The following is a 20935-nucleotide window of genomic DNA, read 5'->3' as shown; positions in this document are numbered from 1 at the left end:
ACTTACTGTTAACTCATCTTCATCAGAGTTGAAGAGATTGTCGAGGTCAGTGTATGAGACAACCAGGTCATTTTCATGAAATAAGCTGGTTGATGCTGTGCGGTTATGAGGGGGAACACGCTGAGCATCCATCGCTGAAGGAAAGAACAGAGGCTCAGCATTAAAATATTAAATGGCTAGAATCCAGTTATAAGTCCTACAGTAAAAAAAGAAATGAATGTGTGCTTCTGGTTCTATGAGGTTGTTTTTACACAGAGAGAGAGTATAAAGGTTTTGTTATTCGGCATGCATGGAGAACAGAGGTTGCCGGTTACTCAAATATGCCAGTTACAAAACTTCCACAAGACTTACAAGACCACCTCACCTCCGCCAAAGGTCTCCCTTCCACTCCCTCACTGACCTGACAGGCCTCCTTCGAGGTACCTAGCTAGGAGGAGCTAGCTCCTTCGAGAAGCTAGCTAGGAGTATAAAGCTTGTGCCTGCCACGGCGTTAGCCTCTCTGCAGAAGCGCGCATGGCCTCTGGGAAACCAAGTGCCTTGGGAACAAAGTGCCAGCTAAGGCACTGCGAGTTTAGCATCTGTGTGAGGAGAAGGAGAAGGCAAGTGGACCTCTGAGTTTTGGAGAAGGAGAGGGAAGACTCCCTGAGTTGTGAAGAGAAGAGGAGGAAGAGAAGGAGAAGGTAAGTGTACTCTTTCTAACTCTTTGTCTTCTAACCTTAAATCAACCTTAGATCAACATTGAAATTTAGCTTTACCTTAGCTTTACCTAAGCTATACCTAAGTTAGCACCTAATCTAACCTGAGGGAGGGATTCTAAGGTCCAGCAAGTTGGGGCACAGGAGCTAGGTGAGGGCAATAAAAATAAATACGTAAGTGCGTACAGAGATCTACTCTGATCAGGAGCAGAGTCCTACTTGTGAGTAAGAGCCCAAGATACAGGCACGTGGAAAAATAAATAAAACAGAGGAGGATAAAGTGGAAAGCAAGTTTTTCTACTTGGTTTAAATTAACCCTATACTTAACCCAATTTAAACTTAATCTAAGTTAGAACATAATCTAAGGGTTCAGTAAATTAGGACACAGGATCTAGTTGAGAGCAATCAATCAATCAATAAAATAAAGGTGCACACTTAATAAAAGCAGGATTGTAGCAGGGCTAAACAGGATTGAAACCTTAGTGTGTAAATTCTGCTAAGCCAAAAAACTCTTAAACCAGTGCAGTTTAAAATCAAATAAAAAACCAGCTTGAGGTTGAAAAACAGTTCAGCCTCAGAGAACTGAACTAGGAGGGTAAGAACCTAGGAAGGGCCAGTTCCCACCTAGCCAGGGCAATTTAGCATAGCCATTGTACTTTAGGTCATAACAATTGACCTTTAGGAGTTGATAAGAGCCCCATTAGGCAAATCCAGGCACCCCATTCAGGGAAACCTCACCTGGGAAGACCAGCCCCTTTTCAATAAGCAAGGAGGGAGGGAGGAGGAGCTAGCTAGGAGTATAAAGCTAGTGCCTGCCACCACTAGCCTCTCTGCAGAAGTGCGTGTGGCCTCTGGGAAACCCAGTGACTCGGGAACAAAGTGCCAGGTAAGGCATCGCGAGTTTAGCATCTGTGCAAGTTCAGCAGCAGGGCGAGGAAGCCAGGGCCCCAGATACCGCCCTTTCTCTTCCCTTGAGAAGAGGGCTGCTAACCAGTGAAGGGTTTTTAAGTACCCCTAAAATAAAATAAAAAGCTATGCAGTCAGACAGCCAGCAGCAGGGTGGGGGCTATCCAGTGTTTTGCATCGAGTGCAACATGTATGACTATATGCCTCTGGGGCATAAGTCATGGGTGTGTCCTCAGTGCAAGGAGCTCCAGGGACTCAGGGAACGCGTCCGCCCCCTTGAAGCCTTGGTGGCCGACCTGGAGAAGCAGAGGCAGGCAGAGAACGACCATGGAGAGACTTCCATAGACGATCAGGCTTTGTCCCAACCTCAGGCGTGCAGCTCCTCAGCTGCCTGGGTGGGAAGTCTTGGGGCCGGAGGACGTCATCATGGAGAGGAGGAAAACAATCCCCTAGGGGGGACCCCTTCTCCAGGGGACAGGCCCATATCTGAACGCACTCAGGAGACTCCTCGGCAGGAGGGGGATCGTGGGCTTCTTGTAGTGGGGGATTCAATTATTAGAAACATAGAGAGGGGGCTTTGTAACGGATGTGAGGACCACGTGGTGACTTGCCTGCCTGGTGCAAAGGTTGCGGACATCACTTCTCGTCTAGACAAGTTGGTAGATAGAGGTAGTGGTTGTGGTGCATGTCGGCACCAACGACGTGGGCAAGTGTAGCCGGGAGGTCCTGGAGGCCAAATTTAGGCTATTAGGTAGGAAGCTGAAAGCCAGGACCTCAAAGGTAGCGTTCTCGGAAGTGCTACCTGTTCCATGCGCAGAGCCAGCTAGGCAGGCGGAAATCAGGGGTCTCAGTGTGTGGATGAGACGGTGGTGTAGGGAGGAGGGGTTTAGATTAGTAAGGCACTGGGGAACGTTTTGGGACAAGCGGGGCCTGTACAAGAGGGACAGGCTTCACTTGAACCAGAATGGAACCAGACTGCCGGCGCATAACATTAAAAAAAGCAGCAGAGCAGCTTTTAAACTGATCCCTGGGGGAAGGCCGACAGGAGCCAAGGGGCATCCGGTTCGGGACCCCTCATCCCTATGGGACAAGGGTGGGGAGGTTAGAGAACAACAAGGCAAAGACAGAGTAGGAGAAGAAATTGGAAATGGTAGCGTGATGAGATGTGATAGAAGATTTGGCACAATGAGAGGATTCAGGGATAAAGGAGCTAATAAGCAGCCCATCCTGGGGCATTCCATGTACAAATGCTTTTATGCGAATGCCTGAAGTCTCCGAGCAAAGATGGGAGAACTGCAATGTCTGGTGACAAGGGAAAACATTGACATAGTGGGCATAACGGAAACCTGGTGGAATGTGGCGCATCAGTGAGATACCTCAATCCCAGGCTATAAACTCTACAGGAGGGACACGGAGGGGCGTATTGGAGATGGGATGGCCGTTTATGTTAAGGAAGGGATAGAATCCAGCAAAGTAGAGACTGAAGGTGGGTCCGACTCCATAGAAACTCTATGGGTTAAATTACCAGGCCTGAGGAGTGATGTAATACAGGGGGCGTACTATCGTCCTCCAGACCAGAAACCAGGACCTTGAAATGAGGAAACAGATAAGGGAGGTGACAAGGAGGGACAGGGTTGTAATCATGGGGGACTTCAATTATCCTCATATTGACTGGGTCAATTTGTGTTCTGGTCACGAAAAGGAGACCGGATTCCTTGACATGCTAAATGACTGTGCCTTAGAGCAGCTAGTCATGGAGCCCACCAGAGGACAGGTGACTCTGGATTTAATATTGTGCGGTACTCAGTGTCGCAAACTTAGGGGGGTTTGGGGTGCTCAGAGTTCTTGGTTCTCGAACCCTAAAGCCCTCAAGGCCCCCCTGTCCAGTAGTATTGCCACTACCCTGTCTGTGCCAGTGCCTCAATCCAGGGACACTGAGACCGTCTAGGCTTAATTCTACCCCTTGCAGGCACTGAGCGCTTTCTCCAATTAAAGCTTCAGTCCTCAAGTTACTAGACCTCAATGAGCACGTGGTAGCTTGCTGAACAGCTAGGCAGGATTCTGAACCTTTGTTCCCAACAGGCAATGAAACAACTTAGTAAAAGGGATTTTAGTTTATTAAGTACATAAGGTTAAATAAAGTTATAGTAAGGCAGCAAATGCTAGCGGCATAAACATCTAGGAAACATATCAGCAATAAAATAATAAAGCTAACTAGCTATCTCTATTAATCCCTTTCTCTCACCTGAGTCAGCTTCTCTTGTAGATCTTTTAGCTCTAGGCTACCTGTGAGGCCAGATGCCCATGGTGGACAATTGGAGCTCACAAGCGTGCAGGATGTTGCACCCAAAAACACTGTCCAAGAAGGAACCCGCACATCCCTTGGGGCACTCATTATTATACTTCTTATGCTAACAGTGCTGAGGTGACTTCATACTTATTTAGACTGTCCAATCAGAAACTTTTGAGGACAGAACCTTCTTAAAGTTGGCCTGGTTGCTAGCCCCTCATAGTTCTTTAACCCTCCCAACTGGAGATCCATAGCTGCATTCTATTCCGCTTTATCAGGCGCCTCTCCATCTACTAAGGTATTAAACATTCCAAGGGGTTGTAATTCTTGTTTATTTACTCACATTCTTGCATCTAGGAACTGCTAGCCACTTCTCCGTTACTGACTTAGTTTGGTTCAGGCTTCTACTGCCAACCTAGGCCTAACATGTACATATTCATGACACTTAGGACCTGGTTAGAGACATCAATATTACGAAGCCACTGAGGAACAGTGATCATGCTGCGATCCGTTTTGACATGCACGTTGAAGGAAGAATACCAGGAAAATCTCTCACAAAAACCCTTGACTTCCGACAAGCGGATGTCCCTCAAATGAGGAGGCTGGTTAGAAGGAGGTTGAAAGGGAAGGTAAAAAGAGTCCAATCTCTACAGAGTGCATGGAGGTTGCTCAAATCAACAGTAATAGAGGCCCAGTGGAAGTGTAAACCGCAGAGGAAGAAGGGTTCCACTAAGTCCAGGGGGTGCCCGCATGGCTAACCAGCCAAGTTAGAGAGGCCGTAAAGGGCAAGGAAGCTTCCATCCGTAAATGGAAGTCTTGCCCTAATGAGGAGAATAAAAAGGAACATAAACTGTGGCAAAAGAAATGTAAGAAGGTGATACGGGAGGCCAAGAGAGACTATGAGGAACACATGGCCAGCAGCAGTAAGGGGAATAATAAAAGCTTCTTCAAATATGTTAGAAGCAGGAATCCCGCCAGAGAAGCGGTTGGCCCTCTGGATGGTGAGGGAGGGAAAGGGGAGATAAAAGGAGACTTAGAGATGGCAGAGAAATTGAATGAGTTCTTTGCATCTGTCTTCACGGCAGAAGACCTCGGGCACATACCGCTGCCCAAACGGCCCCTCCTGACCAAGGAATTAAGTCAGATGGAGGTTAAAAGAGAAGTTTCAGACCTCATTGATAAATTAAAGATCAATAAGTCACCGGACCCTGATGGCATCCACCCAAGAGTTATTAAGGAATTAAAGAATGAAGTTGCTGATCTCTTGACTAAAATATGCAACTTGTCCCTCAAAACGGCCATGGTGCCAGAGGATTGGAGGATAGCAAATGTCACGCCTATTTTTAAAAAGGGAAAGAGGGGGGACCCGGGAAACTATAGGCCGGTCAGTCTAACATCTATACCGGGTAAGATGGTGGAATGCCTCATCAAAGATAGAATCTCAAAACACATAGATCAGGGGTGCTCAATAGGTGGATCGCGATCTACCAGTAGATCGCGAGGCAAAATGAGTAGATCGCGGAGCCCTGTCTCTCCAAACTGTTAATATGTCAGTTTCGTCTAGTGACTAGACGAAACTGACATATTTAGCTGACACTAAGAAACTGACACTTTAGCTGCTCTTCAGGCATGCAGCAACAAAACTGACGAAACTGACTAGACTCCAGCAGGGGCTCCATACATTAAAGGGGGTGTCTGTCAGACGCTTCCTTCCCCCCTGGTAGATCTCCGGGCCTTGCTGGGTTTCAAAGTAGCTCTCGAGCCAAAAAAGTGTGAGCACCCCTGACATAGATGAACAAGCCTTGCTGAGGGAGAATCAGCATGGCGTCTGTAAGGGTAAGTCTTGCCTCACAAACCTTTTAGAATTCTTTGAAAAAGATCAACAGGCACATGGATGTGGGAGAACCCGTGGACATTATATATCTGGACTTTAAGAAGGCGTTCGACACGGTCCCTCACCAAAGGGAGGGAAAAAACTCCACAGTCAGGGAATTAGAGGACAGGTCCTCTCCTGGATTGAGACCTGGTTGAAGACCAGGAAACAGAGAGTGGGTGTCAATGGGCAATTTTCACAATGGAGAGAGGTGAAAAGTGGTGTGCCCAAGGATCTGTCCTGGGACCGGTGCTCTGCAACCTCTTCATAAATGACCCGGACACAGGGGTGAGCAGTGAGGTGGCAAAGTTTGCAGACAACACCAAACTTTTCCAAGTGGTGAAGACCAGAAATGATTGTGCTGAGCTCTAGAAGGATCTCTCCAAACTGGCAGAATGGGCAGCAAAATGGCAGATGCGTTTCAATGTTAAGTAAGTGTAAAGTCATGCACATTGGGGTAAAAAAATCAAAACATCACATATAGGCTAATGGGTTCGGAGCTGTCTGTGACAGATCAGGAGAGAGATCTTGGAGTGGTGGTGGACAAGTCGATGAAAGTGTCGACCCAATGTGCAGCAGCAGTAAAGAAGGCCAATTCTATGCTGGGGATCATTAGAAAAGGTATTGAGAACAAAACAGCTAATATTATAATGCCGTTGTACAAATTGATGGTAAGGCCACACCTGGAGTAGTGTGTCTAGTTCTGGTTGCCACATCTCAAAAAGGCTACAGTGGAAATGGAAAAGGTGAAAAAGAGAGCAACTAGATGATTGCTGGGCTGGGCACCTTCCTTATGAGGAAAGGCTACGGCATTTGGGGCTCTTCAGCCTAGAAAAGAGACACCTGAGGGGGAACATGATTGAGACATACAAAATTATGCATGGGAAGGATAAAGTGACTAGAGAGATGCTCTTTACACTCTCACATAACACCAGAACCAGGGAACATCCAATAAATTGAGTGATGGGAGAGTTAGGACAGACAAAAGAAAATATTTCTTTACTAAGCGTGTGCTTGGTCTGTGGAACTCCTTGCCACAGGATGTGGTGACGGCATCTGCCCTGGATGCCTTTAAAAGGGGATTGGACAAGTTTCTGGAGGAAAAATCCATTATGGGTTACAAGCCATGATGTGTATGTGCAACCTCCTGATTTTAGAAATGGGCTATGTCAGATGCAAGGGAGGGCATCAGGATGCAGGTCTCTTGTTATCAGGTGTGCTCCCTGGGGCCTCTGGTGTGCCGCTGTGAGATACAGGAAGCTGGACTAGATGGGCTTATGGCCTGATCCAGTGGGGCTGTTCTTATGTTCTTACCGCTTCACCCTCCTTCCTTCTTCAAGAGGGCCCTCCAGGAATGGAAATGTTCCTCATAAAGGAAGGAGGAAGCACTGCTGAGGAAGCCCTGTCAGGTAAGTGAGGGAAGGGGCTTGGGGGCAGGATTGGGGATTTGCCTAACCAATGCTTTAAGCAGCACCTTAATTTATTTTAATCATCATCTCCAACTACCTCAGGCAGCAGGCAAAGATTCCAGTTCACCAAGTTTGCCACTCCCAAGTGCCAGATAACGCAACTTTTGCTGTGCTAAAAAAACACATTAAAAAAGAGTTACCTTGTTTGACAGAAGGACTAAAAAGTGACATTGCATCCTCTCCAACGTTGGGAGTCCCATCTTCAGCCTGCAAAAAAAAAAGGAACAATAGGTATATGTGAATACTTCTCTCCTTCCCAACAACATATGAAGCAGCCTTTCATCAAGTCAGGTCATTTTCTATCTAATTCAGCACTACCTATTCTGGTTAGCAGCAGCTGTCAAGTCAGCAGTCATTTTCACTGAGTAAAGGGAACATTTTATCCTGGTCCAGAAAGGACTGGTTTAGACTGAAATCCCATTATCGTGGGGGGGGGGGGGAACTGAGGCTAAGTTGTAGTTCATGCCTGTATCTATACAAGTTGTCCAGATCTTGTAAAATTCTGCGAAATCTGAGTCAATCAGAAGCAGTGTTGCAACAGAACAAGCAATACGCAACTGCTGATCCAGGCTCTCCTCTACACAGAGATTGTAGAGAGAACTTTAGGACTTGTAATTTGACAACTAAGATGTGTATCACCTCTGATGTACCAGCTTTCAAGAACCAGGAGTCCCACCTAATGTTCTTTAGGTACTGCTGCCATTACCATCCCTGTACATAGGCAGGAGAAGACAACAGGTTGTGATAGAAGGCTGGCTGCAGAAGGGAGGAACAAGCACCCAAAAATCAGTGATATTAGAAACCAGTGTTGCTGCTAAGATTAAGATGCATAGGCCCCAGAACAGACATGTTCATCATGCTGGCTTCTGGTCTCCACAGTGTTCAGGAACTAACCCTAGATCTCAGAACAGGGAATCATGACCAAAGTATCTGTTTTTTTGTGTTTTAAAACATTATGTAACATAACGGTACTCAACATATACTTGTAGCTACACTCTGACCACAATAAAATTAAAATGTATTTTTTTAAAAAGTATCAGACAATGAAAAATGTAAAGAACTTAAAAGGGAACTAAGAAGAAAAAGGCAACAATCAATCAATTTTTCAAAAAAGACAAAGCTTTTTTGACTGAAAAAGGGAACAAGGTACCGTGACTGTAACAGGCAAAGAGTAATCATGCATGGGCACTGACCTAGACATACAGTGCTTAGCACCTGGTCCATGTTCATTCCCTCACAGGTACCATTCCTAGCCACCTCACCTTTTATTCACCTACTTGCTAGTTTGTAACTCTGGTTTTTAACACTGACCTTGTGTTTTTTCCCAACTTCTCGTTCACTGTTCTGCCTATCCTTTTTGTCAGGAAAAGGGAATTCTTCATCTCCATCAACAAATGCATAAGGATCCATTTCCAGCTCCTGGTCGGCCACTACTGATGCCAGATACTGATTCTTACTCTGATACTGCTGCACCAATTCATCGGAGACCTTTAGGGGCTTCCTGCATTGCACCATCAATCTGTGGGACAGAGAAAAACATCATTACAATGGCTTAGTCAAATCAATTTAAATGTATAAGTCTTTTGTAAATTAAGTTATTTCTCACATTAACCTGCCCTTTCTCCAATGAGTTCAGAAGAGCACATAGAGAATGCATCATCCTGGGAATTTGAGAGAGATCATGACTGAGCAGAAATCTGAATCCAGATCTCCCTAAATTATGTTCAGTGTTCTACTACACATACTTGCCAAATGGCCACTTATGGCACACTTGACTCACATATTCTCATAGAGGTTTTGGCAACAATGGACCTCATTTTCTAATTATAACACAGAAGTTATCTTTATGCACTGGTTCAACTAGAGTACTAAAAACCAATATTACCATCATATAATTAGGTCTTCTAAAAGGCCATTGTTAACATCTTAGTTTTAGCTTTGTTTTGCATCTATTCTTCATCATCAAACCAATAAGCAGTTCAGTTCACACAGTAAGTGTGTTCTGAACTGTGATATATCAACACCAACTTCTAGATCTGAAAGTCTACTTAAAAGGCTGAAGTAAAACAGGTAGGATTCAAGAAGCTATTTCAGGAATAGCTCATACATGTCTTTTTTTTCTACCTTGTCTTATGAGACAGTCTTCTGAAAGCCAGCCCTCTCCAACCCAATTCAAAAGCTGTTTGCTATGAGGCATGATGCAAAACAGTGCTGCCGGAGAAACTCAAACCCACGGTTCCTTTGGGTGTAGAGGAACTGGTTGCATAGCTCCCTGCAGATACCAACTAGCAAGAACCTAGCTCTCACACATTTCAATCAAGTTGCATAAGAACTATATTCTAAAAGCAAGGGCAGATAACTTGTCTAGCAATGGGGATCATGCTGGCAGCAGGTTGGCTGTAATAAATCAGAGCTAATTTGCTTATTCAGCAGCTTGCAACATACTTAGCATAGAGTTTTCATGACCAGGGCAATGCCAAGATGGTGGATGGAAAAACAGACACAGAAGAAGAGCAAGCTCTGGAATCGGGTATATTTGTAATTGGTCCTTTACCACTTCTACATAACAGTGGTTGTCAAATATTTTGCTGCCATGGCATGAAACAAGGTTCATATTCTGTTAAAATTAAGAAGCAAAATAAGTTGGACTGCAAACATTCTCACTCAAAAAACTATATATCCCAATTGTATAAGTTCCCCCACAAAGAACTTACATTATGACAGAATTCTAATCACTTGCAACCAGTGGTCTTTATTTTACCTAAACATTTATACCCTACCTTTCTGCCTCTGAAGAGGCCCCCAATGTAGTTTACAACATTTTAAAGAGTGCCATTCCCAAACTATGTGTTGGGACCCACCAGCGGGTCGCAACTGGATTTTTGGTGGGTTGCAAAACTGCCAAGCTGATAACTGACAAGGAAAAAGTTATTGAGACCTATGAAAACTGAGAGGAACAGAATGTGTGTTTTTACTCATGAGTACGAGAACATGCCTTGGTCCACTTAAAAGAGCAGTCTGAGGAGAACGCAGAGCCACCAGAATGATACGGATCCAATGAACATGGAGCTCAACCAGAAGGTGGTTTCTTCCACCACCACCATACTTAAAAGGACAAAAATAAAGCCTTGAGTGGGTGGTAAAATGAAACTCTTTAGGGTCCAATCCTATCCAAATTTTCAGCGCTGATGCAGCTGCAATTCAGCCCCAAGGCACCTTGTGAAGACCTCCATAACTACCTTCCCACCACAGGATGCTGCACACACCCCTTTGGAATGGCTACATCAGGGCTGGAAAGTTGGATAGGATTTGGCCCTTAGTCTCATAAAGCTAGGTGGGTCCCGAAAAAACGTTATTTTAGAAAGTGGGTCCTGGTGCTCAAATGTTTGGGAACCACTGCCATGCTGCAATAAAACAAACATATACAAATAAAAACCAAAACCTAATCAACCCAACTGAATAATACGTTTTTATTAAGTGATAAAAACCACAAGACAGGGCCAAACAGGCTTCCAAGGAAAGGGAGTTCCAAAGCCTGCGGGGCTATGTCTGAAAAGGCGGTTATGAGTCGTCCCAACAAAGCCTAAGAAAAATGGAACACAGATGAACAAATGCCCAATGCTGAATAAAGAGGGCAGACAGATTTATATGGATGCTTTAAATATCTTCATCTCATGCTACTGCAGGCTTTGAAGGTCATAACTAACATCTTGAATTAAGCCCAGAAACACAATGGTAGGCAATGAAGATGGCTTGAAATAGGAGTAATATTATTCATTTTTCGTATTTTAATGTGCCCTTCCTCCAAGGAACTCAGGCTAGTGAACATGGTTCTTCCCTCCTTTTGTCCTCACAATACTGTGACGTAGGGGAGTCTGAAAAATAGTGACTGATCCAAGGTCACCCAGGATGCTTTCATAGCTAAGCAGGGATATGAACCTGGATTTGTACCTTTAAGATCCAACTCCTAAAACTATCACACCATCCTGGCTCTCATGCACAGGCTCCCACTAGAACCCATGCAGCTGCATTTTGTACAAATCGAAGTTTCTGTATGCTTTTCAAGGTAATCCTCACATAAAAGGTGTTGCAACAGTTGACACCTGAGGGGGAAAGGACAAAGCATTTTACCCAGTAGGTAGTCCTGCCCTCCACTTTGTGCTATGGAGACAGAGAAGGGGAAAAGGAGGAGTTCCAGGAGGTCAGATATATTATTGGGTATCTCCCCCTGGAAGGATAGATGTCCAGAAGCACCCCCTTTTCCACTGGGCCCCCATGGGCTTTAGGAGAGCACTCTTCAGGTCTGGTCTAGAGGGTAGAGCCTCTGTCTGCCTGAAGATAACATCCACAAGGTCGCCAGTTCAAGGCCACCAGCACCATGCAACCTTGAAGCAGCTGACAAGCTGAAGCCGAGCGATTCCATCTGCTCTGAGCGTGGGAGGATGGAGGCCAGAATGTGAAGCCAGATCGGAATGAAACACCTGAATGTAGTGGTTCTTGAAAGAAAGAACCTTCTTTCAAATTGTAAAAATCCCTATTTAATAAGGGATTTAAATAAAGCCTGCCTATGTAAACCGCCTTGAATAAAGCCTTGAATAAAGACCAAGAAAGGCGGTATATAAATGCCTATTAATAATAATAATAATAATAATAATAATAATAATAATAATAATAATAATAATAATAATAATATTCAGGTCCCTGGGAGGATCAAGCACGGCTGGGAAAGAGGCACCATCCATGCAAGACACACTGCCTGATGAGTAGAGCATCCCCACACTTTCAAGACACATGCATTACACACTTCCTTTTACAGTGTATCTGTTTTTTGCTGTGTTTCTACAAATTACTATAAATATGGATCCCAACAAACAGAAAAAGATGAACAAATAATGGGAAAAGTGGAAAAACCAAAACGTAAGGGAGTTACTCATGGTTTGCAACTAAAGTTTGAGGTGCTAAGTCTCATTATGTGATGCCAGAATGCCTGTAACATTTTCATCATCTACTTTTCGTAGTAGCAGGCAACCTTAAGTCTCAAAAGACTATGGTATCGCGCTCTGAATGGTGGTTCTGGAACAGCGCCTAGTGTGGCTGAAAAGGCCAATTCAGGAGTGACAATCCCTTCCACACCAGGAGCAAGTGCAGTCTGTCCCTGGTCTGTCTCCCTGGCTATGGGCCTTCCTTCTTTGCCTCTTAGCCTCAGACTGTTGGCCAAGTGTCTCTTCAAACTGGGAAAGGCCATGCTGCACAGCCTGCCTCCAAGCGGGCCACTCAGAGACCAGGGTTTCCCACTTGTTGAGGTCCACTCCTAAGGCCTTCAGATCCCTCTTGCAGATGTCCTTGTATCGCAGCTGTGGTCTACCTGTAGGGCGCTTTCCTTGCACGAGTTCTCCATAGAGGAGATCCTTTGGGATCCGGCCATCATCTATTCTCACGACATGACCGAGCCAATGCAGGCGTCTCTGTTTCAGCAGTGCATACATGCTAGGGATTCCAGCACGTTCCAGGACTGTGTTGTTTGGAAAATCTACTTTTATACTTTATTGATGCTGTATAATGTTACTAAATGTTAAATCCCAATCACAAGTATTAGTTAAATACTAAATCCCAAATCTATGCTTGGGATCATTAAAAAAGGTATTGAGAACAAAACGGCTAATATTATAATGCCATTGTACAAATTGATGGTAAGTAACTGGACACACCTGGAGTAGTGTGTCCAGTTCTGGTCCCCACATCTCAAAAAAGACATAGTGGAAATGGAAAAGGTGCAAAAGAGAGCGACTAAGATGTTTACGGGACTGGGGCACCTTCCTTATGAGGAAAGGCTACGGCGTTTGGGTCTCTTCAGCCTAGAAAAAAGAGGCGCCTCGGGGGGACATGATTGAGACATACAAAATTATGCAGGGGATGGACAGAGTGGATAGAGAGATGCTCTTTACACTCTCACATAACACCAGAACCAGGGAACATTCACTAAAATTGAGTGTTGGGAGAGTTAGGACAGACAAAAGAAAATATTTCTTTACTCAGCATGTGGTTGGTCTGTGGAACTCCTTGCCACAGGATGTGGTGATGGCGTCTGGCCTGGACGCCTTTAAAAGGGGATTGGACAAGTTTCTGGAGGAAAAATCCATTACGGGTTACAAGCCATGATGTGCATGTGCAACCTCCTGATTTCAGAAAAGGGCTATGTCAGATTGCCAGATGCAAGGGAGGGCACCAGAATGAGGTCACGTTATCTGGTGTGCTCCCTGGGGCATTTGGTAGGCCGCTGTGAGATACAGGAAGCTGGACTAGATGGGCCTACGGCCTGATCCAGTGGGGCTGTTCTTATGTTACTTACTCTATTTTACTGTGTCACACAACTTTTCCTTATGCTATAGGCATTTAGGGTGATTTTAGGTGAACTTGGAATGTCTTTGGAATGAGTTAGAATTTTTCCCATTGAAATTAATGTAATAAATATACTCATTATCCAGATTTTCACTATGGTTGTTTTCACTAATTGATTAGGTATGCATAAAGAGGAAAAGATATAGCCTATTGCACCAGAAAGCTTACATAATTCTAAATCAATTTAAAATAAAATATCAGCTTAAAAGGAGTAAGGAGAGTAAATGCTACTGAAAGACTAAACTCCCTTTTCTTCTCAGGACATTTGATTTTCTAATATTCATACAACAAACAAGCCATAAGAAAGAAACTCCTCAGAGTTTAAATAGCATTCTGTGATGGAAAGCCTGCTATGAGCCAAGATCAGAAATATGCCCTGATCCATTAGCAATGTGGTCTCAACTGGTACATACACCAGTACATAATGAATAGTTCACCGATGGGCTGGGCAGAAAGTAGAATGTGGTCTACTGGTGGACCACAAGCAAGTCTCTGGCACTTGTGGCAGCAAGTGACTGCTGGTAGCCAGAATTAACTGCAAAGAATGCAGAACTGGTGGTCTTTGATCTAGCAAGGAAGGCTAGATTATGTTCTTCAGCTAGAAGGTATGCTCATGATCAAGCCATTTTTCCATGCAAGTCAAAGAAGTTTACACAAGGTCCCAGGCAATCCTGCACCCAAACACTGACAAGACAGTCATAAATCAAGCAAGGTAGTTGCAACATGTGCCTTTGCATGTCCTGGGACAGTGCCTAGTCCAGTCTTCTGTTCAGAGCTGAATGTGTATTCTTGCTTTGTAAATATAACACATACATTGTGGATTCTAGTGTTTAAAAAGAACCACAAGACTAAAGTCAGACTGCCATTGGTTTAGGACACAGACATCTTAATGCTAGAATTTTGGAAGCACAACAACCACCTTAAATACAAGCATATAAATAGTCAATTGCCTAGTAGCTCAAAGCTTTTGAATTAGCTTACAATTAGCTAGCTTTCTGAGCACTTCCTGTGCAGGAGAATAAAAAGAAGAACTGTCTTCAGGCAATCAGGCAGGAAACCTTTACATAGGATGGCTCAATTAAAGCACAAATAGCTCGTGCAGGCATATGTGGGCCCAAACAGGCTAGTGAAACAAAGAAAAAAGTGTATGAGAGTATTGTGGACTTGCTTGCAAGACTGAGATTGTTCTAAACTACTACTGCCTGGCCCATGAAGACATTAAGAGAATGGGAATCCATGTACTCTAAGTGAAAGATATAACAAAAGGGTTAGCACCAGTCTTCCCTGCAACTGCTAACCTAGAGACAAGACAGGCATGAAGGAGATGGCATTTGTAGCAACAGACCTTGCCTCCAGGCCACTACAGCACAACAAGAGTTGGGACTGATCCACCTTCCACCCCCCACCCCCAACTTCCAAGAAACCTAGTTGTTGATCAAGAGTCTCACATTCCCCACATTTCATAGGCCTGTTGATCATTCATGCAATAAACCTGCATCTGATCTATGCCACTTCAGGCGGGGGGGGAGGGGCTTACATGATTAAGTGTTCCTCCTTATAAAAAACCCAGGAAATCGAACCTGAAAACCAGTTCAGAGAGATTTTTCAGCCACCCAAAACTGAACCCCTGAACACAGAAAGTGGCATTCAGTTCAAAATACGAGTAAGTGAGTCAACAAATAAGGCACTGTTTTCAACTACTATATAATAAATGTTCCTTTTTTGGAATGCTACTGTATGTATTGTGTTTGTAGAAGTATAATCATGATGTTCATCTTGTACAAATTACTGTATATGGTAAGCAAAAAAGTTTAAAATATATCAGTAACATTATCAGTATCAGTATCATGAAATATATCAGTAACAGTTCAAAGTGGAACATTAAAAAATACAAATGAACCAGATGCAACTTAACTCAGATGCTTAATTGTTTGATTCTCTGGGGAAAATATTCCTTCTAACAAAAAAACTATGTATCACAGAAAAGACTCTAGACAAACTTGTTTATATGCACATGGAATGGTTTACAGAGGATTATTCTAACAGCCTGAGTGCCCACCTGCAGCCTGAAATGGTACCTCAGATACAGTTTACCTTCTTAGCAAGAACTAGGCCACAACACTTACAAAGGAGAAGAACCTCAAATTCAGGAAGTGTGAACAAGAACACACTTCAGTGCTTTTACGCATTTTTGAACCGTAAGGGTAGATGCAAATATAACTCTGTTTCAAGCACGAGCATTTGGAAATGCAGTCTTCAAGCTTCAAGTAATCTGAAAGCGGCTTGGCATGCTGGATTTTTCAGTCAATGGGGCCTTCAGACCATCTTCTCAGGCCATAGCAATGTCCTATATTAGATACTTTTCTGGACTGTCCTTCCAGGCTGCACATTTTAGGAGACAGCTGACATCGGTATCTGGGGCAATGCTAGAGACAGTAGGAAGGATTCTGCAGATCCTTTCCAGCATCCCACACCAATGACTTTCAAAATTTCTACTTTCTTACATCATTTTGTCAGCTAAAGAACCTCTGCACAGAACTCCAGTGACATGGAAGATTCTGGGTCATGCTCCAGGGTGTGAAGCACCAATAGGGCCTACAGGGGTCTCATTGTCACTCCACATGAATTGAGAGTGTGTCCTAGAACACTGCTTCTCAAAGTATCCGCTGTGATAAACTGGCAATCCGCCCTCCCCCCCATGTGAGAAGCACACATGTAGCACATTAGCTTACCTCCTCTCCCATTCCCTCAGCCTCCTGTGAGGCTTGGCACAGGTCCAAACCCCACAGCAAGCCTCGGGAGATGCTAAGAAACTAGAAGGTACATCAAGGTCCAGCACTGGTCAGCAGACCACAGTTTGAGTAGCAAAGCCCTAAAACATAGACAAACTCTCTTGAATCTGCAGTGAGCAACTTTTGTGTACCATTCACCATTAAGCTTCTGAGCTTCCCAGAACATGAAGTCTGAAAACCACCATTCTACTCTGTTCTTCACGGGAAAATGCTCAGAAAACTTGCTAAACAAAAGCAAGCCAACCAACTTTAAGGAAAAGATAGGGAATTAGAGGACAGGTCCTCTCATGGATTGAGAACTGGTTGGAGACCAGGAAGCAGAGAGTGGGTGTCAATGGGCAATTTTCACAATGGAGAGAGGTGAAAAGCAGTGTGCCCCAAGGATCTGTGCTGGGACCGGTGCTTTTCAACCTCTTCATAAATGACCTGGAGACAGGGTTGAGCAGTGAGGTGGCTAAGTTTGCAGACGACACCAAACTTTTCCGAGTGGTGAAGACCAGAAGTGATTGTGAAGAGCTCCAGAAGGATCTCTCCAGACTGGCAGAATGGGCAGCAAAATGGAAGATGCGCTTCAATGTCAGTAAGTGTAAAGTCATGCACATTGAGGTAAAAAATCAAAACTTTAGATATAGGCTGATGGGTTCTGAGCTGTCTGTGACAGATCAGGAAAGAGATCTTGGGGGGGGTGGAAAGGTCGATGAAAGTGTCGACCCAATGTGCAGCGGCAGTGAAGAAGGCCAATTCTATGCTTGGGATCATTAGGAAGGGTATTGAGAACAAAATGGCTAGTATTATAATGCCGTTGTACAAATCTATGGTAAGGCCACACCTGGAGTATTGTGTCCAGTTCTAGTCGCCGCATCTCAAAAAAGACATAGTGGAAATGGAAAAGGTGCAAAAGAGAGCGACTAAGATGATTACGGGGCTGGGGCACCTTCCTTATGAGGAAAGGCTACGGCGTTTGGGCCTCTTCAGCCTAGAAAAGAGACGCCTGAGGGGGGACATGATTGAGACATACAAAATTATGCAGGGGATGGACAGAGTGGATAGGGAGATGCTCTTTACACTCTCACATAATACCAGAACCAGGGGACATCCACTAAAAATGAGTGTTCGGCGGGTTAGGACAGACAAAAGAAAATATTTCTTTACTCAGCGTGTGGTCGGTCTGTGGAACTCCTTGCCACAGGATGTGGTGGTGACGCCTTTAAAAGGGGATTGGACAAGTTTCTGGAGGAAAAATCCATTATGGGGTACAAGCCATGATGTGTATGCGCAACCTCCTGATTGTAGAAATGGGTTGTGTCAGAATGCCAGATGCAAGGGAGGGCATCAGGATGAGGTCTCTTGTTATCTGGTGTGCTCCCTGGGGCATTTGGTGGGCCGCTGTGAGATACAGGAAGCTGGACTAGACGGGCCTATGGCCTGATCCAGTGGGGCTGTTCTTATGTTCTTATAGCATAGAAGATTTAACAGTCATTTATATTGGTAACACTTGCCTTCAAACAACCAAGCAAACCAAACCAAAAGGAGATTTAAAATAACACACACTTATTTCACTCAAGCAAAAAGAGAAATGACAGCTGAATATCATTGAGTCTGAAAACATTACCCAGCAAAAGCCAGCTGGGGCAGAAGGATGAGGGACAGTTGCAGGTGGCACCCAAACAGATTCAAAAATCAAAAGTAAGGCCAAAGAGCGGGTTCTCATCAGTTTCATTTCCTTGCCATCTCACAACAGGATGCTTACTAATTTTCATCTACAGATATAGAGGAAAGACACTACAATATGTGCCCCAAAGCCTGCTGTTAAGCACCTAACAAAACCAATGGAAGAGTTGAAACAGAGCTGCTTTTACTTGAGGTTTACTTTAAACTGTAATTTGCTTTACAGCACTAGATTTACTTTCAAATGGCCACTTATATACAACAATTACAGTAGGTTCTTTTACACCCTTTGCCCACCCAGAGACAATTAAGCTTGAGCCTTTGCACATCTCTCTATTGTCATGCCATGCTGTCACAGCAACAGCTGTGAACATGTACAGATGTCTATGAGTACATCAGACAAATGCATAGCAAGTGCTTTATGACAGTACATTTCCTGAAAATACAGTTCTTTTAGATTCAACAGCAGTCAAGGACAATGAAGTTCATTTCCTAAAAAAGGAGGTGGATTAATAAAGAGCCTACTATGAAGACTATGAAGTCTGTTAAATACTTTGCACAATGGAAACAGGAGAAAAAATATGACCCTTACTAGAAGCACACACACCTGAATACGGTTTCCAGAACATACTCTCATGCTTTTATACAGATATTATCTATACTCTTACAGGGATGTCTTGCAGAGTTTCCCAAACTTCCAGGAACTAAAGGCCACTTCACAACTAAGATGCTTAAAAGGAAAGTTGAAAATGCAGAGAGGACTAATTCAAACTTGACAAGCAGTACAATACAGAATCCTGACTGTGGCTCCAGGGCCAGGCCATCCTGTCCATAATGTTGACTGAGGTAATGAACTGGCAAGGATACCCAACTTTATTCACTTTTTAAGTTGTCGTAATAGTACAATCCGAACAGTTGCAATTGCATCACCCAACTGCTCACCTTTGGCAGTGAATCCAAGCATCAAATTCTTTGACTAGCAAAATTTACATTTGTGTGCATCACAGTGAATGGTTGGTAGACATTTTTCTTGTACATGGCATGAAGCAAAAAGCAAAGCAATTGTTTGTGTGGCAGTTTGAAAATCTGTATAAGCATGCAGATAGTAAATACAGAATGAACAATGTTTTACAGTGCGGTGGGTGTGTTAGCCTGTGTTGAAGTTTTTCATTAGTGAATACCATAAAAGTGAAGCAAGCAGTAATAGCTGGGAGAGAAGAAAATAAAAGCAATGGTGGAAGTAAATGTATTGCACAGTTGTCATTTCATATCAGAATATGCTATTTTGTGCAACATAAATGTCTTGGAGGTTCTCTATGCTTGTTTAGATGTAAAATCTAATTTATACTATTCACTAGTGGCATGTGAGGTTTTTCTGGTCATCCTTAAAACATAAAATCCTAAAGCTGAAAATTTGCCTGGCTCCTACATTTTGAATAAGCTACTTCTAGATCCGAAGCAAATCTGTAAAAATGTTTCCCCTTCACCCCTTCTTTCTCCCCTTTTTTGTCATAGATAAGGAGACAAAAAAGGGGAGAAAGAATATAGATATTTCCATTTGAATCTTCTCAAGGCAAGGTTTGGGATACTTTCTTCCAAAAAAAGGATCCAGGCTCTTAAATGAGCAATGCTCCATTGTGTACATTTGGCTTCAGGCAATCAAAGGAAGGTTTGAAGTAAATACCACATCCTTGTCAGTTACTTTCTTGATCCATGTCATGCTCATATCTCTGGTATGGCAGCAAAAGTGGCTTGCCTTTCCTTCAATCGATTACAGTGGTGCCTCGCAAGACGAATGCCTCGCACACCGAAAAACTCGCAAGACGAAAGTGTTTTTGCGATTTTTTCTGGTGACTCGAAAGACGAATTTTTCTATGGCCGTGCTTCGCATGACAAATTTTTAAAATTAAAAAGTTGAAGTTTTGTGCTTGAAATTTTTGAAATCCTCTGTACAGTATGTATGCCTTTAAAGAGCACTTTAAAAAAACTTTGTAAACCAAATTTGACTTTGTTCTGACTTTTTTTGCCCATAGGAACGCATTAATTAAATTTCAATGCATTCCTATGGGAAACCGCGCTTCGAAAGATGAAATTTTCGCAATACGAAACAACTTGCGGAATGAATTAATTTCGTCTTGCGAGGCACCACTGTATATAAGAAACAGTAGCAGGCTGAATTCACTGTGGGTTGGTCAGTTACAAGCAGCAACAGTAGCAAGGGGAACCAAAACCACACCACCGATTGTGTCATGTGGTTGGGTGCCCAGTCTGAATTTCAGTTTCGCTAGCAGCAGGTAAAAGATGGAGGAAAGGGAAGACAGTGAGTGAGCAGACCGAAGAAACAGGTATGTAAAGATGGCTGGCAGATGGAAAGATGTAAGGTTCATGGGTGCAGACAAAGTGATCAGGGGAAGAAGTGACTCAGGAAATGATACTTTTTAATGGAGCTGAAGTGCTACACGCATATCTATGAATTCTCATCTGTAAAACGCTAAAAGATATTAACCAAATATTACTGACTTTAATTTTATCATAATAGTATAGTGATGCTATGTATAATGTTCAATTACATGAAGATTTTCCTCTCCGATAGCTTTAAATATTATACAAATGGGTATACTATTTTATATACATATTATATTATGTATATTATATACAAATATTGTATATAATATATAATAATATAATATAATATTATATTATTGTATTATACAAATGTCATACTATTAAGTATGACAATGTTTTCCAGGAATTTTGAGGTTTTTGCTAGGCATTCTCCAATCCTTCTTTGGATTAGTAATTACTGGCCTCAATGTTTCCCACATCTAAAATGGGTACATCCA

General features: G+C 43.4%; 1 protein-coding gene across 1 annotated transcript in view; it reads right to left on the bottom strand.

The window, feature by feature from the left end:
• MED13 (mediator complex subunit 13) overlaps positions 1–20935 on the bottom strand; it is a 130328-nt gene that overhangs the window by 35521 nt on the left and 73872 nt on the right. Inside the window, exons 10-12 of the mRNA XM_066635020.1 lie at positions 8545–8752; positions 7374–7440; positions 7–134 (exon numbers count right to left, since the gene is read on the bottom strand). Of these exons, the coding sequence (XP_066491117.1) occupies positions 7–134; positions 7374–7440; positions 8545–8752 (403 nt within the window). The remainder of the gene's footprint in view (positions 1–6; positions 135–7373; positions 7441–8544; positions 8753–20935) is intronic.

Source organism: Tiliqua scincoides, chromosome 8 (assembly GCF_035046505.1).
Source record: "Tiliqua scincoides isolate rTilSci1 chromosome 8, rTilSci1.hap2, whole genome shotgun sequence".
Classification (NCBI taxonomy): domain Eukaryota; kingdom Metazoa; phylum Chordata; class Lepidosauria; order Squamata; family Scincidae; genus Tiliqua; species Tiliqua scincoides.
This window is presented reverse-complemented; position numbering and strand designations above follow the sequence as displayed.